The 20,930-nt window shown below is 41.7% G+C and overlaps 1 protein-coding gene across 1 annotated transcript in view; it reads left to right on the forward strand.

The window, feature by feature from the left end:
* REPS2 (RALBP1 associated Eps domain containing 2) overlaps positions 1–20,930 on the forward strand; it is a gene marked incomplete at its 5' end in the record, with an annotated part of 91,141 nt that overhangs the window by 26,194 nt on the left and 44,017 nt on the right. Inside the window, 8 exons of the mRNA XM_084306400.1 lie at positions 4,194–4,317; positions 6,062–6,210; positions 7,784–7,907; positions 10,391–10,488; positions 12,098–12,236; positions 14,517–14,580; positions 16,331–16,473; positions 19,648–19,742. Coding sequence (XP_084162526.1) covers positions 4,194–4,317; positions 6,062–6,210; positions 7,784–7,907; positions 10,391–10,488; positions 12,098–12,236; positions 14,517–14,580; positions 16,331–16,473; positions 19,648–19,742 — 936 coding nt within the window. The remainder of the gene's footprint in view (positions 1–4,193; positions 4,318–6,061; positions 6,211–7,783; positions 7,908–10,390; positions 10,489–12,097; positions 12,237–14,516; positions 14,581–16,330; positions 16,474–19,647; positions 19,743–20,930) is intronic.

Here is a 20,930-nt window from a genome sequence, read left to right on the forward strand (position 1 = left end):
GAGCAAGGCTAACAACCCCCAGTCCACAGCAGAGCCTCTTCCTCCGGGTGGCTGGAAGCTGCTCCAGCACGTTCCTGCTGCCTTCCTGGGCAGCACACCTCCTGTGTCCACAACGTGTTGTTCCTTACTTCGCTTTAGATAAATAAGAGACACGTAGCCGTGGGCTCCAGGCAGTGGTACAGGTATTTGAACAATGATCCATTCAGAAAGAATTACCTGTTTAAGAATGCAGCGAAACTTGTCCACGACCAGCAGATCAAAGAATCTGTAAACAGAAAATTAAACAACAACAACAACAAAAAAAAGAGCGAAGTGGGTCAGAGGCATGATGTGGTTTTGAGATAAGTTGTTGATAAGGAACTGCTGCAAATATTTGTCTTTGTAGAAGTTATCATGGGGCAGCTGGTGTGGAGGGCTGAGCCTGGAGCTGCGTCAGCACAGCTGGTCATCCTGTAGGCAAAGTGGTTGCTTATTTCCTTTTTCTTTCAGAGGACATTCGTTCAGCTTATACACATTCCTCTCAGAGCATCACAACACTCACAGGGGCTTTCACCTTCCTGGGCTGGGTTTACCCACAAATGACAGGCAGTGACCACGGCAGATTGTGACAGGGAGGCAGAACAGACAAAAACTGGATGCCAGCAAGATACAGAGGACAACATAGCATTGTTAATGATGAAGTAAAAAAGCAAAAATCCCAGCTTTACCTATGCTTACAGGTGAAAAACTTTCCCTTGAAGCTGGAGGATGACCACTTCAGCCTGCCCACCTGCTCTAGGGTTGCTGAATAGCTGTTGCTGATTATACCTCTTTCCCTATGTACAGCAAACAAACTTCAGTTCTAGGCTTGGTTCCTGAAGTTTAGCTCTTGCAATCTGAATTAGTCCTGCCCAGGGTGTTTGAGAGGTCAGCGCTCTTGGAGGCTGCGGTGGAAACTTGTTTGGAGAGAACCCGGGAGGGCTGGAACAATGTCAGATTGTGCTGGGAAAAGCAGCTTCACGTGGGATGTCTTCAAGGAGCAATTACAAAAATAACACTCGCTGTCAGCCGATAGAGCAGAGCAGTGAGTGGATAGTAAATACAAAAATCTGCCTTTTGTTCCAGCGTTTCAAGATGTAAAGCCTTCCTAATAGGAGTTCACATGGAGAACAGTAATTTAAAACAGCCACTCTTCCAAACAGCTCAATAGCTGTGTCTTAAATTTTAATGTTGATAAGTCAGAGATTTTTTTTTTATTGTTATTTTAAAGAGAAGACAGAAGAAAAGTTATTTATTTTTACAACTGTAGAAGAACTTCTGGCCCATCAGAAGGGCGTGCAGGTGTATAGATCTCGATCTTTCTCCCCATCATTCACGGTTGCGTGATAGGGAAGGTGGTGTGATTCTTGTAGAGAACATGTGTTTTAAGGCTTTTTGCTGAAATGCCATTGAATATACAGGCATTGTTCCAGGACTGACTTAGAACGAGCACAAGGTTAGGTATTGTGGCTCTCCATCCTTCTCCGAGAAATGTTTTCGCGTGCTGTGTGAAATGAGCTTTTTTTTCTCAATTGGCAAGTGACCCATGAATTTGTTCCATTTAAGCAGTTGCACCTTGCAGAAACTTAAACTCAGTTCTGGTCCACTCAGCATCATGCTCTTGCCTCAAAGAAAAACAACGTTTAATAGATGAGTCTTTGACTAATTCTGTTTATCACCCGGAGGTTAGATTTGGCAAGACACAGCGGTAACTACCACCATGAAAAAGCATTTCCAACATGTTCTGCATTAAACTTCTCTTCCACATTCAGCTGTCACTGGGGGATTGCAGTTTTCTGCTGAAGAATCTAAAAAAAAAAGGCAATGAAAAGTGACTGTCGATAGTTCCGTATTAAGATCCCGTGCGGTATCGAGGTGTGCAGTTTATTTTGTTTTACATCTGTGTCTGTTTGGCAGTCTGTGAATAGAAAATCCCAGTTCTTTCCTTGCCCTCTCACTGAAAACAACATAACCTAAACTGACAACAGGAGAGGATAAAAAGAATTTGTTTTTAAGTATCAGTTGAAGGAAAGCAGTCCTGATGTTTCCCTGTCTTACAGGGGATATTTTCATATATCTTAGTTCCAAAGTACTCTGTTTTATTTTGGAGAGAGTCTAGTCTGAAAAAAATGCCATCTTGCATTGTCATATACGGTGATTTTAATTCAGATGGATCTTGGAGAGTCCTAATAGCACTTGGCACAAACTACCTTAACTTCAGGAATATCACTAAATGTAATCTGCCCAGCAAGAGACTACGTGCACTGACCCTGCTAAAGGTAAAATCAGGAAATAAAAAAGACAGTATTCACTTTAAACTGCTATGGGAATGTGAGCAGCATATTCTGAGGATTTAATTTTGGGTGAAGGCTAATCTGCCACCTACCTCTGCTGCTGCTGCAGAGAGAGGCTGCTCCAGCCCGCAGCCCTAAGCAGGGTCCTCGTTTAGGTGGTGTGAGCTGCTGGCTGGAAGGGAGCGAGCATCCCTCTGCCTTAGCTGCACAGGGACACTAATAAAAACAAATGCCTGTACCTACAATTAATCTATGTGAATAGCTGCAATTACTTGTGTCATAAATGGGGCTACTGTGGCAGCTTCCATCTGTTGCTCCGGGCCATTAGCAAGAGATCAGGGCTTAGTTGCAGAAATAACACGGAGGAGGTTGTGCCTACAAAACATTTTTCTTCTGTTACTACTGAAGATGGAAATTATACAAAGAGGCGGTTCCAGGCAGATAGTTTGAAAAAGCATGGTATTTTTGAAAGATGGTGTACCCTTGATAAAAATAATTCTTATTATTTTTAGTCTGCTTTATCAGAACAAAATGCCCCTGTTTCTGTATCAGGAGGAGAGCAGATCATTTACAACATCCAGCAGCCTTAATATTTCAAGGTACAGAAACACAGGTGCAGAAGTGACTCTTAGCTTCTTTCCGGGTGGCTCCCAGCAATGCTGATCCTGCTGCTGAAGCCCCACTTTCTGCTCAGCATTGCCTCTTGCTGGTAAGAGTGTCCCGGTAACTCATGGCAAGCTGATGGCATGGGTTTGGGTCCTGCTGCAGGACCCTGGCTCCCACCTGGATGTAAAATAAGCAGTAAGGCCAGCTACAGGGAGAAAATTAAAAAAAAAAAATCGCTTCAGGGCTGGCTTCAGGGGAAAAAAATGCGTAGAGGAAAAGGAATGGCACATTCTGCTGGTTTACTGAAGCTGTACTCGTCCAGAGAACCAATCTCCCTTTTCTTCAAGCAGTCAGAGAAAAGCAAGCTGCTTGATGCATCTCATGATCGAGGAATGGAGCCGTGCATCTCAGAAACTCTCAGGAAGAGAACAAAACCAGAGCTCATCCAGCAGAAGCCACATCCAGAGATACCTTTGCTTGAAGATAATTTTCTTAGATGATTAAGAATTGCCATTTCCCCCCCAGCTGGGAGGCATTGCTGATCCACGCTTGTTCACAGCAAAACAACTTGGGGCTTCCCTCTGTGTCTGAGGGCAGCATGGGGGGGCTTGATCCAACTGCAGGGCCTGATGAAGCCGGCCTGTGAGCACCTCAGTGTGGCGGGGAATAGGGCCTGTGCTGCAAGCCTGCCGGCAGCTGCTGCTCGTGTAGCTGGTGTCTGAGCGTGTAGAAGTGGAGCTGTGTGCTTCATGGAGGAGGTGGCCGAAGTCTGGTCAAGGATGTGTGGTAACAGAGCTTTGGCACCAAGAGTTAATTTCTCCCAAAGCATGCGACAGGATGGGGAATTGCCCGTGTTGCACTTAGGTTCTGGTGACAGCAGTCGTCTGAGCTGTTGGAAGGACTAACTCTTAAGTAGGATTTTCTACGAGTGCCATAGCTTCTGCAGTGAAAACGTTTGACTGGACAGTGTATGTGACAAGCCATCCTTTCACCTGCTGTTGGAATCATACCTCGTGTGAAAGTACACAAATCATTTTAGGATAGCGCAGCTCCTAAAAATGGTAATAAATAACAACTTCTCTCTGATGTTCTAAGGGGACTGTGATCAAACAGCGACATCCCGAATTGGAACAAACACTTCTGCTAGCTAACTGTAAATACAACACGCGTTCTGCCTTTGTAAGGACTTTTTGCTTTGCTTGTTTGCACAGAGCTGCTTGCGTTCCCTGAAAAAGTGAAATGCGTTTTACCAGCAATGCGTCTTTTCTCTCCTAGATTACGGAAGTTTGTGGAGCCAAGCGCGTGGGTTATTTTGGTCCTGCTCAATTTTACATTGCTTTGAAGTTAATTGCGGCGGCACAGTCGGGGTTCCCAGTACGGATTGAGAGCATTAAGAATGGTAAGCAGTAAATTTTGCCTGCAGCACTTTGCACTTGTTTTTTTGCTTTCTTTAATGCTTGCAAGCTCTCTGTGCTGGTAAACTTTCCTTCTAGCTCGTCTGTGAAAGCATTGTATTTTGTGGAACAGAGGAAGGCAGAAGGCAGTGTTACTTTCTGGAAGCGACTGGTAGAAAACTGCACTGAATGACACGTGTGGCAGAGCTCAGATTAGCATCAGAAATCATAGAATATCCCGAGTTGGAAGGGACCCACAAGGATCATCGAGTCCAACTCCTACAGCCCCTCTCTAAAGGCATTGCCAGGTGGCAGCTGATTGGTGCTGTGGATGCATTTCCCTGTCACCTTCAGCCCCTGATCTTGATGGCTGTCTGCAGCGGGGGCTGATAGCTACTGGGGTGGAGGGGTGCTTTGGGAGCTGTGCTAAAATAATGCTCCCTGACATTAGATAGGGAAACGTATGGTAGGTGTAGTTTAAAGCAGCTTTGTTCTCCGCAAAGAATGATAATGTTATTAAACATGCAGATCGGGGCAGCACTGCTGGCACAGCTTCAGCTCAGCTGCCTCTGCTGAGGGCAACGAGTTGCAAAGTTTCCAGGTCTGCCCCTTCCCAGGTGAAAGCACCCACAGACCCACGTGTGCCAAGCCCCTCGCCCCAGCTGCTGGTGAGGCAGAAGGGTCAGATCCTGGCACAATGGGAGCAGGGCTTAGACCACATCAGGGATTGTCCGTCTGTTTTCCTTGCAGATGGCTTGTCTGTGATGTCTTGCGTTGCGCATCTTTCTAAGGATGCCACTGTTAGTCTGAGAAAAATCAAGCTAAATTAGAAACCTGAACTGAAGTGAGATTTACTGTGCACATTTCACAAGTACAGCAGTTGCACATCATCCACCAGTCTGAGCAAACAAGGGTCCTTGTGTTGGTATCCTGCTTACTTACTCAGCCTGAAACACTTCCAGTGCTAATTACATCTTCCCTTGAAATATATTGGTGCTTTCAGAGTGGGATGAGTAGCGTGCAGCAAACCTAAATTGATTTCATTTTCTTCCTGGTAGCAGTTGTAGGTGTAAATGATTACAGAGGTGATGCGTGGCTCAATTTTGAAGACTATGCTCTGTTAATTCTATCATTATTGATCTTTGGGGGTGACTATGTACAAAAGAAATAATGATTTATAGTGAATATTCCCTCAAACTAATTGCAAATTATCCTAAAGATGCATTTGCTTAGAAGTGTCACTCTTCTGCTCTGCAAAGGAGAAGCAAAATGGGACCTTTCGGCGGAGCCGTCTCACCAGGCCCTGAGAGGGCTCTCTCTGAGCCCCACCTTTATAACTTGCTCCTTGTATGATGGCAGCACTGAGAATACTGTCACCCTGACCTAATGAATTCATCAGTCCCACAGTTTCTATGAGAAACTATTCTTTTTACTACAGACAACGTTTTCAAGGCAGGAAATGAGTTTGCGGCTTGCTTTAATAATGTGCATAAGGCTTATTTCTTTCTCTGTGCATTAAGAGATGATCTGTAAGGCTAGCAAATGTGGCTTCCTGTAACATTCACATCTTTATTAAGACCTAAAATAATAAGACCTAAAATAATTACAGGAGTTCCACACTTATAAATGTAACAAAATATAAATAGTGCTCTTTGAGACGAACTTTTCATTGGTTTCACAGTACGGTGCTGCTTCAAAGACTGTTAATGTTCTGAAGTCCCAACTGAATTTCTCTCTCTTTCAATGAAGAACTGCCTCTGCCGCGGTTCGTGGCGCTGAAAAATGACAGTGACGTACGCTATGGGACTCCAGCAGAGCTCCATGGAGTTAAGTTTCAGGTTCCACACGCAACTCTGGAAAAAAACTCCTACAAGAGAACAGATGAAGGGGACAAACAGGTAACGGGTCTGTCTCCTTCAGGCCAGTGCTTTCATTGCTGTCATTGTGCTTTCTCCTTCTGGGTCCGGCCCTGGAAGTGATGACACTCATGTGAGCTTACACAGTTTTTCAGCACAGTGCTGAAGATGAGCTCCTTAGGTGAAAAATAATCCCCATCGGGACTGTGCTCTTGTTTTGAAGATCTCTCATACCAGTCACATCCCTGAAGGGAATTTATTTATATGAGCATGTTTAAAACTCAGCCCTGTAGTCTTCTGTGTAAGTTCTTGCAGTGTTGTAGTCCTCCTTTGTGCAGTGCTATTTCTTGGAGAGTACAAGAGGAGGGGGGACAGAAAGAAATCTGTCTGCTCAAGGGGGAATAAGGAGGAAAGTGAGCGATTTCTCATGGCAAGCGTGATCCTTTGTCACTCCAGAAATACTTAGCTGGAGAAGAGGTGCTGAAAGGGGGAGAGCTGGTCGCGAGCCACTGTTTCTGGGTGGGATAAGGCCACCGTGCTTCCCTCCTTACTAATCTCCCCCAGGGATAGTCCAGAAGAAAGCTCTTTATCTTGTCCTCAGTGAAACACCATTCCAGCTTCTCATGCTCTCAACTGCTAGCATAACAAGGCTGGCCAAGGGAGGTTTGTGTTTCTTGCATTTGGGAGAGTTGAGAGTGCTCGTTCAGAGACATGCAACTTCACAGAGCAGGCAGTATTTGCACAATTTTCCCAAGGCATAATGCCTTCTCTTAGGGTAATGCTTGGGGTCATACCATGGTTGCCCCATGGCAGACATGTCACCTCCTTGCACTGTTCACACACACGTGTGACACAGCGTGACAGCGCTGTGTCAGCCTGGGTGATGGCGTTCCCAGCCAGAGGTTAACCTGCAGCAACAAGCTGCTGCAAGACGCACAGCTGGTGTAGCAGGATGAGGAAGAGGAGCGCGTTCATCTCCTGCCTGTGTGCATTGACACTGAAGCAGAGCACTGCCCTCAGACCTCTGGCTCCATCTGGGTTGTCATTGTTGTGTTGCGTTTTCCTTTCGTACAGTAAATTGCTTCAGGATCGCATCCTCTTAAACGCTTTCTGTAAAATCAAGAGAGAGTGAGCGCTCTGGGATAGATAGCCAGTAACGCCTACAAATCCACCAGGTGCTTAAAATATCAATTCAGAGGTTTATTTTAAATTCTTGGTATGTGTTTTAGTACAAAGAATGCTCTCTCAGAAATAATGCCTTCACACTGAGTAAACGCGTTATGTAAATCCAAAGATACCCACTCACATTAAGCCTTCTGCACTCACTCCTTCAGGCATATTTGGAAGTGGGATATCTTAAGCTGTTTGTTGTAAAGCTTCGCTATGCCGTTGCCATGCATTTATCCCTAGAAGGCTCAATACCAAATTCTGTCTTTACCCTCTTTTGTTTTTTTTTAATGAGAATTTTCTTGGATATAGAGAGCCTGAGGGAATCGCAGTGTTTTCCTCTTCTTTGTCCATCATGTTGCATTTGCTTGGATTGTGGTGCAGAATTACTTGGCTGTTTTGTTGTCATCTCTGAGTTCCTTTCTGCGTTGATGTGTTTTTGGAACAGGAACCCAAGTCTCCACCGATGTCTCCAATCTGTTCACCTCCTGCTTCTCCATCTACTTACCAGAGAATACCCTTGACTTATGGATACAGTAAATCAAGAAGTGGGCTGGAGCAGCAGCATGGAGGTAGGGTAAAAGTTGGAATGTGCACACTGTATTCAATTATTCATATTTTTTTTCATAGAAGCATCAAAATTTCAAATGGAACTAGCAGTCAGCCTAGTGTTTTTAAAATTTAATTATATCCGAGTTTTGGAAAATGATCCAATCATGTCATTTTATTTTGCCTAAAAGCTTTTCTTTGATTGTTCACTCCTGTCTTCCTGTTTGCTTTCTGGTAAATTAGTTAGATTTATGTGTCACTGCTCACAGATAAATGCTAATACCCAGTCTCTGACAAGGTTACGTGCAATGTATCTCGATGATTGAGCATTTGTGAGTATTTTCAGAGCGTATGGTGCTTTTGGTATAGTTAGAGGGGAAGAAAAACCCACTCCTGATTTCAGTAGCTGCTCTACTACTATTTGAATTGACAATGAACCTTCCTTTGCAGGAAAGGATGATAAGCTCTCCACTTTCATAACGGAAATAACAATAGGACATGAATGTAAACACAGTCCCACAGTGTAACACGGACAAAACAGATAAAAATAAGGCACTACAATGATGCTGTGTCCTTGATCTTACTGCCTTTAGAGTAGGTGGCAAAATGTTCTGGTTTTAGTCAGAGGGTAGTGGGACAGAAGCCAGTTCTTACAAAGGCTCGAGGAGCTTGAGGGTTTTTTTTTTTTTCCCATCCCACTCTTAACACAGCTGAGTGATGGCTGATTTCTGAAAAAAAGCAATATTAGTGAGATTGTCTTCTTGTACGACACATGTTCTGCTCTAGTGAATAAGACCTGCAGCAGACAGCATATACCCTGAAGACCAGTGCACTAGGAGTGAGGATGCCATTGGGAACAGCTGCCCATGTTTACCTGTAGTGTGCTCTACTCTTTTCTGGGAATTTTGTCAGGCTCTGTCAGTGACTTGCTTTTTTTGAGAGAGTAGGGATAAGGTGTATCTGAATTTGCATGCAGTGGTAACTTCAGTGTTTCTCGTTGAATTGGCAGCTGTGTAGTGCGTAGACAGCAGCCTCCAGCTCAGGTATCAACTTCTTCTGAAATTAATCATGCAGCTGCTTGAGGTGATAAAATCTTGGAGGTGTAGAACACTATTCTTACTTCCCAGGAATCACTGGAAATTAAAATAAGGGCATAGAATTTTTCAGCTCAGCCCCTAATGCCTTTCCAGAAGAAATTCTTCAGCCAAACGTCTTCTCAGTGGAAGTAACTGAATAACATGTTATGACCTGTGCTGTACCAATTGCCAGGCTAGATGACCTGCTGATTCCTTCTGGCCTTTAAGATTAAGAACCTTCCAGTTTCCTGATGAGTATGCAGAAGGCTAGGCTTGAAAACAACAGCACTTGCATATGTGTCTGAGGTGATAACTTCACAGAACTGATCTTGCTAGACTTAGTTTGTACTGAAAGCATGATTCTGAAACTGGGACAAAGTGTCTCTAAGGTCAGCCTTTTGCACTGCAACTATGGCTATATACCAGTGGAGTTTACTTTTTTCTTGTTAGTTTTTATGTTTTTCTTGCTAGCAAACACATAGCAGTGTGACCTTGCACTTAGATCTCCTCTTGAAGTGCTTCTGTATATTTTCCAACTTCCTTCCTGTGTTTTTTTTTCTTCTGAAATTAGAACTTGTACAGGAATAAAAATAGGGACCAGGATAAGACCACTTAGGAAAGCGAGGGGTTTTGGGATGTAATTTTTAAGGTCTTCCTGAGCTCAAAAATGCCAAGTCTTCTCATCAAGATTCCTTTAAATGCTGTCTATCTAATGCAGACTGTCTTTGTTGTGGCACATTTTAAATGTGCTGGCAGCAGAAGTTTTCACTCTGTAAAAGTTTGCAAGTGAGTTGCCTTTGTGTTTGCATACTTGACCTGTTTCTAAAACATTGTTCTTAAATGTGCCCTTATGTCACTGCTTACTATATTTACTGCCGTAGAATGCAAGCGACTTAGCAAAAGGAGTAATTTTCTTTACTAACTTTACTCCAAAAAATGTGAAGTGGTGAGTCACATTTTTTGATTTTCAACAGACATTAGGGAGGGGGAGGAGAAGAGTATATGGAAGATTAATATATAGAAGATTTGTGATTTCACTGTTAGATAGTGTTGTCAAAGCATGTGTTTTTACATCTCAGTTTACTATTTCTTGCTTCATGTAATGCCTTTTGCTATATAAGGCTGTAAGTACATAAAATGTATAAAGATATAAGCAGGTTATATAGATAGCTACTTCCACATTGCGAACAATGCTTTCTGTTATCTAATAATATGCAATTACAATTCCTATCAGTAATGTCTGATTAAGAACGATGTAACAGGAAAGACAAGTGTGTGGCTGGAATTTTGTTGTTGAAGACAAAATCTACTTTGATACTATGATGTGGGGTCACTGTTGCTTGACCTTGCAGTATTTAACTTTTTGCTTTAGGCTAGTAGAACCTTTTGGATTATTTTCTCATTTATATACTTATTTTAAATGTCTATAGCTCCTTATGAAGTCAGACACTCAACTCACCAGCAAGATGGATCGTCATCAGGGAATTATGGAGCCAAACCTGCACACGCATGTTCAACTCTTGGTCGGGTAATGAATTGCATGTGTTTTTTTCTTCAGCAATGTTACTTCTAAAATTACAGATAAATGAAAACAAAACAAAAAATCAAAAAAAGCAAAAGAATTCTCCATGGTATTTTTAGACAAGAAACTGAAGTGTGCCTTTTAGTATATGAAAAATAAAAAAGCAAAGATGATAGGAAGAAGAAATTAAAACGAATAGTATAATTACATTGCTGAAGCTAAGTAAAATGAGAAGCAGCAAATAGCACAGATAGGAAGACTGGACTGAGAATCTTTGGTTCAAAAATTAAAAAAAAAAATGTTGAGGTTATTCTAGCAAAAGTAAAACATTTTCATTTGAAATACATGAGGTTTCACTGAGGTTCCTGCTTGATTTAGAATGTCATCTGTAACACATACACAAAATTTATGTTCTAATATTCTCTGTATTACTGTTTTTACCCCAGCTTATAAGATGGCATCTCAAACAGAATAAACAAATCTCTGGCCATTTGTATGCTTTTATGATATGAGTCCTATGTTCTCCTGCTGGCTGGAAAAGCATATCTTTCTAATGTTCCACTGTGCCTGCTGTGTATTTATTATGCAAACAGGTAGCTTGCCCTAAGGGGGGTCAGAGCTCTCCTAAGGGAGAGCTTTTCCTAAATAAATATGACTCAGGGCAGGGGCTCCATACTTCTTCTGTTACATGCAGCAATCCACACCCATATTAAAATGTCACCTGAAGCTCAGGAAAGGTTCTACAGATAATGTCACGTAATTTGTGCTAACTTGAAATGAAATTGAGTGCATTTGTTCAGTGCTTTGAAATGAAAATTAATTTACAACTTTATGATGTTACCTGTTTCAGGGATCTTTTGATGTATTTCAGAACTGGTGTTTTGCTTTGATTCTTAAGAAATTGAGAGATGGATGTCAGAGAAAGGGTTTTGGAATTGGTTAGAGCCTGGTTATTGTTCATACTTGCCCCCTCCCTCTTTAAGAGTGCTGTTGTCCAGGCCTAAAGCATCTTAAACACCAAGTTATTGCAGTTTAACAAAGACACTAGTTATATTGGCAGACCTCTTCTAGGCACCACCACCAACCTAACAAAAACGGCGACCTATCTTAAGTGAGTCAATCAGAAAAGCATATAAATAAATTGATAAAATGTCCTCCTCTAGAATGTTCTTTTTCCCAAACTTCAGCTTTTTTTTTTTTTTTTTTTATTTTACTGAAAACGTGTGGAACAACAGAAAGTCAAGGAGATCCCTTGGGACTTGCAAGTCTGTTTGAGCAAAATGCGTGCTGAGTTACCTGGGTGAGCTATGGATCCAGAAGCAGTCTAGCTCCGTAGTTACAGCATCTCTCTAAGGCTAAATATGTAGTTTCCTAGCAGAACTAAATATGTCATGGACTGTGCTGCATATATATAGCTGTAGGTCCTTTATTAGTCCCATTTTAGGTATATATATTGCTAGGTCAGTTTTAAAAGTAAAGAGACAGTAATCACATGGCCATTTCTGCTTCTCATCTTTCTAAAATGTCTGCTACCAGAACAGCATGAATCTGGTCCATTGAGGTTTCCAGAGCCCAGTCTGGCCCTTCTGGCTGGTGCCAGTGGCCCTCCTCTCAGTCTCTTTCAGTGGAGCGGGAGCAGCCAGACAGCAATGCCCATTACTCAGATGACCCTTGGAGGATAACTGAGGAGCAGCGAGACTACTATGTCAACCAGTTCAGGTCCCTGCAGCCTGACCTGAACTCCTTTATTTCAGGTAAGTGTTACCAGAAATGTCTGTGTCAAGTAGAGGAGCCAGGCTGAGAGACATGAAGTATTAAGTAGATAACTTAATTATTTTCTTTTCCCTAGAGTGTATTTGTGAATGAGTTGATTGTTTTATTTTCAAAGGCAAGCAACTGAAAGAACAAACCAATTCTTTGGGCATTATGTTTTTTTGCCTAAATATGAGCGTTAATTCTTTCAGAAGTGGTTCTGTTTTAAAAGCTGACCATTTGAAAATGCATCACACGTACTTCAATTTTGCAGATACACTTTAATATTGCAGATCTTTTTCCTTTTCATGTCAGTCCCTGCAGGTTTACTCTGCCATCTGAGAATCAGGCCAAGGTGTTTTTTTCCTCTCCCTTGTGCATCATGCTCAGAAATCCCAATGCTGCTTTTTGTTACACATCTGCAGTCCTGTTGTCCTCTTACACAGGTGTAATTGTTGGCAGTTAAAACAAAAAAAAAAAAAAAAGGCAGCAGTAATAATGCGGATCAGGTTTTTGCCCGTGGTTAAGCTGACTGCAGAGCTTATGGGAAAATGACGTGAAAAATTGTGACTTCACACTAAAACAAAGTGGTTATCTATTTCCAGTGCATGATTTGAAACTGCTGAGAGGACGAGCACTGCTCAGACTTGAGGCAACACTGAACTGGTCCTGGTTTTGGGAAAATGCTTACTTGTAAGGAGAAGTGTTGGGGTTCAGTAAAAAATTAAAAAGGACTCTTATTCTAAGGGACTGTATTCGTAGATCAAACCTGCAGTGTGTATTGAGCTGAAAAAGCCCTAGTCTTGGGCTTACTTTCCCAACAGAAAAGTGGCAGCATCTGTGTGATGAAAGTTAAGCATGTGTTTAACTCTCCTGGGTGGTTAAAACTGAGTGTTTATGGCTTTGGGGGACTGAGATTTCGACCTCCAGGTGGTTAAAAGCAAATGCTGGAGAGCATACACATGGTGAAAGTGTTGTAAGAGTGTACTGAGATTGCATTTTCATCGTGAATGGGAGGATCAGGCTGCCTGGGAGAGGCATCCCCACAGGTACTGACAGTCTGGCAAGGAAGAAGTCGCAGGTTTACATTTTACCAAGTCCTGCTACATATTGCTGCTCTTCAGCAGCATCTGGGATTCAGGAGGCTCAGATGCAGCCAGAGGTTTAAAGGAATATCTGGTGTTGACATAAATCAGTGCTTTAGCAGTTCTTTACCTCAGTTAAGTCTCTTTTGTATAATTTGCTTGAGAGAGGAAATGGTTGTTCAACAACACTGTATTTCTTTACACACCTATATAGGTCTGTGACTGTGTGTGTATATTCATGTACAACCTTTCAGGGAGCTTTGCGTTTGCCTTTATATTGTGTGAGACTCTCAGGCAGTCCTTGCACATACAGAATTACTTTTTATGAATGATAAATTCGAGCTTCACACAACATCCTAAAATAATTAAACCGTATAAATCCTTGCTGCAGGGTGATACAAGCGCTAGGAGTTTGTCCAGGCTTAGGAAGTTATTTAAGAAATCCATGATAGGAAAATCCATCAGAAGTTACTGAATATTTCAATCCTACTGCTGGTCAGAGGCTGAGGGGATATTCTGGAGCTGTATTGTTATGTGGCTTTGTCATGGTCTTGTACTCCTCCCTTGGCATCTGGCGTAGGAGAGGACATGCTGCAGTAGATGAATTTTGTACCCGTCCTTGTTACAGCCTTCCTCATGCGCTGCAGTGGGCGATCTGACCTGAATGCACAAAGGAGAGAGGGGTGTCGACCAAGAAGTCTGTGTTACCTTACATTATGTAAAATATTACCATATATTTTATAAGCCTATATACTGGCAGGGCTTCCAGGACACGGGGAACTTGTGCTGCCTCAGTAGCCTGTGTGCGCGGGATGGTGAAATAGTGGATTTGCTAGCTAGGAGAAGCATGACTCTGCCACACACGTGGCTTCTGGGTGAAGCAGAGACATTCGTGTCTGATATTTCATTACTGGTGTCATGGTAATGTGCTGGTTAGAATCACTTGTACTCAGGGCTGCTGTCCTCTATTTATTTTTCCCATTTGGAGGGAATGGGGAAATGAGGTCAACAGCTCTGTCTGACTTAGTCACTTATTCACCAAGAGACAAATGGTCCAACAGCTCTATTAGGTCTCAGTTAATCTGAGTGTCTGTTGAACGTAAAGTACCCAGCTGCTTCTGGTGAAGCAGCCCTGGCCAAATGTAAATAATTGGAGATTTAATTTCAAACAGTTGATAAGGCACAGTTTCCCAACAGGTTCCGTGGCAAAGAATTTCTTCACGAAATCAAAGCTGCCCATCCCAGAGCTTTCTCACATCTGGTAAGTACTGTAATAGCGTTTGGGATGTGTATCCTGTTTTTCAGAAGATACCTAATTCAAGAGTTCTTGTTAAATTTTAAAAAGTGTCTTCAGTTGTAATTATTGCTCTTATCTCCAGAATCACTTTCAGACCCAAGCAGCAGGGTGCTCATTGATCTTCCCGACACGCTTGTTTTCTGTAGAGATGTTCGCCTACTCAGCAGGACGGGGAAGGTTTGAACAGCTACGTAACCGAGAGCTGTTCTTAAGAGTGTTGTAAGCAACATCATTAGCTCAACAAACTGACATTTTTCATGAAACGATGTGGAGGAAAAGCACATTTGGAGTGTTTTAGCTGTGTTGTTGGCTTTATGTTTCTGGCTGTGTTTTGTCAGATGAAGCCTAATTAATACCTAATTTTTAGTAAGTGCAACTGCATAATTCATCAGTGCTTTTCTAATGAACCAGTACACTTACTTTTAATGAACTTATTTAGAAATGATTGCAGATGGAACTGTACATGATAAAATTTGACAAGAATTCTATTACATTTTCATAAACAACATGACACTTTGTAATTCAGCATCATCCTTCCATATAGATCGGAAAAGCAAACAGTTTAAAATGTTGATTAAAAACGCTGATAGAGTTTTTACTTTTATATATGCTTTTATGAGGATAGATGTGAGGAAAAGCTTCCAAGAGCCTAAACATCTGTTGGGGTCAAAGAATATGTCTGGAATCTTTTCAAAGCGGATTGTCAGTCATGAAATAATGAAAAAAAACAACACAACTGAAGAAGCATTATACTGGGGGAAGTGAATATTAGAATTTAAATGAAAGATTATATACGAAGAATGGATTAACCCAATATGTAACAAAACACTCTGTTTGTATTGCTGACATAAGCAGTTCTCTGCAAAAAAAATAATCAAAGAAAAGCATTATTTTCTAGTAGATGATTATAATTTTGTAATGATATAATGTATCAGGTCATGTCACTGCGTTAAACACATGGGATGTTTCAGACTTTGCCACTATAACCTCAACAGCTTGAAAAATACTCATTACTTTCAAAGAGTAGGAAGTTATGTATTTATGTATTTTAGTCACTGTGCTAGTATAATAGTAATGTAATAGTTATTTCTGGCAGAGGAGTTGATTTATAAAATCAAATTATTCAGTATGAGTATCAGAAGTCCGGTTTTATTGTTTGAGAAGAATGCAGGAATTAAAGAGACAACAGATTTAATTAACAAACACTCAACACTAACATTTGAACATGTCAAGAACATTAATTTACCTCTATTCTTGAGGCTAGTCAATGTTGCTAATTAAACATTTGCCGAAGTCCACTTTTAACTTTGTCTGCTCGAATTGGCTAAAGATCCTGCATGGATTAGCTAAAACTGCTTTCAACCACTGGAAAGTTAATTTTGTCCTTAGAACCACAGGGTATGTATTTCATGTCATAACATAAGCATAGCATTATATTGTATGGTAAGATGTATAACAAAAATACACCGCCTTAAAAAAGAAAAGCTGCAAATCAGTATTAGAAAATTAGCTCCATTTTCCTCAGGACTCAGAAATAGACACTCCCGTGTGGGTGGGAGTTGTAGTAGCTGTGATCAAGTAGAAATAATAGAGGTGCTTGTCCTTTATCAAAATAGCTGTCCTCAAAAAGCTCCATCTCTGTGTCTCCTGTGACTGCACGAGCACGCTTCCCTGAGGCAGCGGCTGGGGAAACGTGCGGCTCTCGTCCCTGCAGGGAGCTGAGCGATGTGGACTGCGACGGGGCGCTGACGCTCCCCGAGTTCTGTGCTGCTTTCCACCTGGTGGTTGCGAGGAAGAATGGTTACCAGCTGCCCGAGACGCTGCCCGACACGCTGCTGCCGGATTACCTCCAAGCAGGTAATGTCCCTGTGGCAGGCAGTGGTCCTGTGGCCACCTCAGACACTCAACGTGCCTCTAAAGCAGGCTTCGTTTTCCATGTCACAGGTAGAGCTGAGTTCGTTGCTTAATGGCTCCCCAGTTGCTTTTTAAATCATGAGGTTTTAATTCTGTTTATGAGTCGATTGCTGAAGAGGGAATTCCTGAAAGCACAAAACAGAGATGCGAAATGTACCAGTTGTCTGCCTCTTAATGCCTGTTACTCTGCTCCCGTGTGCTTCAGGTGCCATTACAGCTAAAGTGGCAGATGATTACCCGTAGCAAGAGGTGTATGGCTTTTAACTCCTGGTGATTTTCCCTTACGTGTCTGTCTTTTGAAGACATGCTGAAAATGGTGCTGGACTGGTTTGGAACTTACTGTGCTAATATGTATATTGGATGCAGTCATCAGTTGTACCAAAGGATGAATTTTGCTGTAATTCACGTCTTATATATATATATGCATATATATATCTTCTGCTATAAATAATTTGCACTAGTGACAGAGGGATTACAGCGGTTTGTCTAGAACGAGGATAAATTAATCCAAAATACAACATACCTCAGTAACAAAGTGCAGCGAGAGACATGCCCTTTCGTTTCTTCTCTTCAGTTATGTCTCTTGTAATTATAAATGAACGTTGAAATATATACTGTTCCATCTGAAAAATGTGCATGACTTTCTAGGGCAAGGAGGATTAATCACAGATGATAATTATAGTGCTAAGGGATAATATTTAAGACCTAATAAAATCTCCATTAAATTTGATGACACTGAATGTATTAAAAGGCAGGAAAAGAGCAAATCAAGCTGCAGTTAGGAAAATTAAATGTTCACCCTGTATCAGATTTGTGAAATAATTTCTGATGGAGTCCATGTTCCTTCATATCCAAGGGAAGAAGCTTCTGTAAAACCTGCACCTTCAGGTCTTCATCACTTTTAGTCTCTCTAATTATGACATTCTCTTGTCGTAATTACAGCTACCCTTCTCCCACCAGGACCACCACTTTGCTTGCTAGCCTCACTCCTGATCTCATCATAAAACAGCTTGTCAGCTTCTTCATGCTTCTTGTTAGCATGTCTTCACATTAAGCGTTTTTGGGTAACTCTGCAATGGAAATAACTGTCTACGGTGGTATCAAATCATTGCATCAGGGAAGGAAGGTGTTAAGCTGTGGTTGTTCTCTGGGAGTTGTCTTTTCACAGAATCACAGAACTGTAGGGATTGGAAGGGACCTCAAGAGATCATCGGGTCCAACCCCCCTGCCAAAGCAGGTTCCCTAGAGCAGGCTGCCCAGGTAGGTGTTCAGACGGGCCTTGAATATCTCCAGAGAAGGAGACTCCACAACCTCCCTGGGCAGCCTGGCCCAGTGCTCTGTCACCCTCACCGTGAAGAAGTTCTTTCGCGTGTTGGTGCAGAACTTCCTGTGCTCCATCTTGTGGCCATTGCCCCTTGTCCTGTCCCCACAAACCACTGAAAACAGGTTGGCCAAATCCCTCTGTCTCCCATATCTCAGGTATTTATAAACATTGATAAGATCCCCTCTCAGTCTTCTCTTCTCAAGGCTGAACAGACCCAGGTCTCTCAGCCTTTCCTTTTCTTTCCTTTCCATAATTTGTGCCTTTTAGCATTGAGCCCTTATCACTTCCGCAGATGATTGTTGTGATTATTGTGTTGGACACAACCGAGCATTTCAGACCAATTTATGTGAAAGAGTGGAAAGGACTATTTGTTCCAGGCACTCTAAATACCATGGGTAATAAGCTAATGCTGTTAGTTTGAGGGTCAGAAAATGTCTTATGGTATTTTGCTGCCTATTCAGAAATCTGAAGACTTGCATAATAAGAAGTGCCACATCTCAACACATTGAAGCACAGTGAATCACAAGAAAGAATACAGACCTGTTTGTATCAACTTCTGAAATAAAAGCATTGATAAATAAGCAAATCATTATATACTTACCTAAAATGTCAAAATATATGTTTGTTTGTTTTCGTGTTTTCATAGTATTTATTTCTCTGAAACTTAGGTTTTATTTGTCTGGTTAGGAACATGATAAAGATTTCTGGAAACTGTTCTTTATTAGGTTGTATTAAGTTCAGAATAAAACAGGCTGTTTCATTCCTGGTTTGATTGGAGCAAAATGTTCACATCTGATAAGACTGTTAAAGCTTCAAATAAAATGGCTTGGAGCATAAGACTTTTAGAACAAATTAATCTTGCTAGTTTTACGGCTTGTTCTATAAACTACAAGTGCAAGGCCAAATTCTGTCCTGGCACAGCTCCACTGACAATTTGACCCACCGCCTTCTTTTCTGAAAGTTTTTATTAAAACAAATTAAAGAAAATCCATGAAACTATTTGCCCTGTATGTAACCCACTGTATTTTAAATTAAGACAGATTTGCAAGAGCTTAATTTGTTCGGCTGAACTAGATGCTACCCAGAGACTAGGAATTTGACCTGAGAACTGGTTATTCTGTCTTTCAATATATTGATCTTAAAGAAAAAAGGTTTTCCAGCTTTTTAAGCAAATTCATGTAAGAATTACTAGTCTTGTGGTGGTACCATGGAAGGAGTTGAGCCTACAGATTAGAACTATGATTCTTGTGAATATCGCCATGAAAAGTTGCAGGGTTGACTTTGTTGATTTTTTTTTTCCTCCTCTCAGTGCTGTTTAGTTAAGAAATACTGAAGATGATATATACTGCAGCAATGACTGTCATTAGTACATTTGTACATAGTAATGTGTGCTTGTTTTTTACTGGCCTTCAATTTTAGTGTGTAATGTAGATTCTACTATACTTTTCATTATTTAAAATACCAAAAATTAGAGTTGAACATTTGGTAAATACATGTACCTTTAACCTTACTAAGACAGCAGGATATATATAAGGCCAACTAAGTTGATACCTTCTGCAACAGAAATCATACTTGTTAACACTTTCAGGACATTGTGTTTTTCAAGATTCAGGATGGAAAGATTTTCTTCATACTTTTGTCATCTGTCATTAGTATATCAGTTCTGATGTGTAGAAATTAAGGGCAAAATGATGTCAGAACAGGTTTTTAAGAGGGTATTAACCAAATACTTGTCGTGGCTCTGGTTGATTTTTTTTCTTTCTTTTTTTTTTGGGTTTTCCTTTCTCCTCTAGCTTCTTTGAAGCCTCTACGTGACTGCGCACTGTTTGATTCTTACTCTGAGTCATTGCCGGGCAGCCAACAGACTCGGGACTTCAGCCGGACAGAGGTGAGGAGGTGTGAGCAGGGCAGCTACCTGCAGAGCACAGAGCAATAGGACAGCCTCACGGTTGCTGTGGTATGCATAACAAGAGCTGTGAGTCTTCAAGAGGACTTACAGAGTGTCCAAGTTTAGCGTTAAGCCATCTTACACTCCTCTCTCAGCCATTCCCTCTGTGTATGGAAAGGGCAGGCAGATTTTTTTCGAAAGAGATAACCCACAGAATCCAGCTTGCAGTAGGCATCTATGGACTCCAGCCTGTCTTGATGCTGGAGTCTGTCTGTGGAAATAAAGCTTACTGTTGGTGTCCTGCTGGGCTGCATTTGGCCCTCCTGTGCAGGGATCCAGGAGTGCAGAGCAGAGCCCGTGATGGAGGGGGACTGTTCTGGCACAAGGGCAATGCTTAGGGGAGATTTCTCATGAGTCTGAGTGGGTAAGAAATACTACGTTTCACGTGCAGACCTTGTCCTAGGTTTCCTGACCACCTAGCTTTTGAGTCTTTCTTCCATTTCCAGAGCTCCATTTACACACATGCAGATGAAAACTGTCTTGGCTTATCCTGGTTCTTTCTACCTTGCTTCTATGGGGACTGAAACTGTGCCTGGTTTTATGCAGTACAGACATGCATAGCTCAGGTCTAGGTGGTTCAGTCCCCATTTTCATGGCCAGCCTTCTAATAGTCTAAGGAACTAGCATCTAAGGGTTTATGTAGCAATTGTAAGGAGCTGGAAAGAGTGTTTTGAGGTGTAGGAAGGGGGAAGGATTCTTAGGGATCCATTGTAAACAACATAACTATGGATGTCAGCCTTGTAATGAAAGACTGCTGCAAGCAAAACTAAGTTAATGAGAAGAGTTTATTCTTGAGGTTAAAAAATGAGGCTTTAAAGATGCTGCATGTTGAACTAACCATGGCCACTGAGTTGTGCTTGGATATTGTAGCTGTGAATATACACGCCGAGGGATTTAAGGGTTTAGCATTTAAGGCAGTGAATCAAGTGGCAAGCTGACTACAAGAACAGGCTTTCAGCTCAGAATTGTTAAGACTCTGAAAATTGCTGTGGATTGCTGCCGTGATTGAATAGAAGGTCCTTCTGATGCTGCTGCCAAGTTAAAAAGTTGTGGCGTGTCATGCCAGCTCAGCTCAGTAAGGCGTCTCTCCAGTTATTTCATCCTCGTGTCTGGTTCTGGGGTGTTACT

The sequence above is a fragment of the Netta rufina genome (assembly GCF_964035555.1).
Source record: "Netta rufina genome assembly, chromosome: 1".
NCBI lineage: Eukaryota > Metazoa > Chordata > Aves > Anseriformes > Anatidae > Netta > Netta rufina.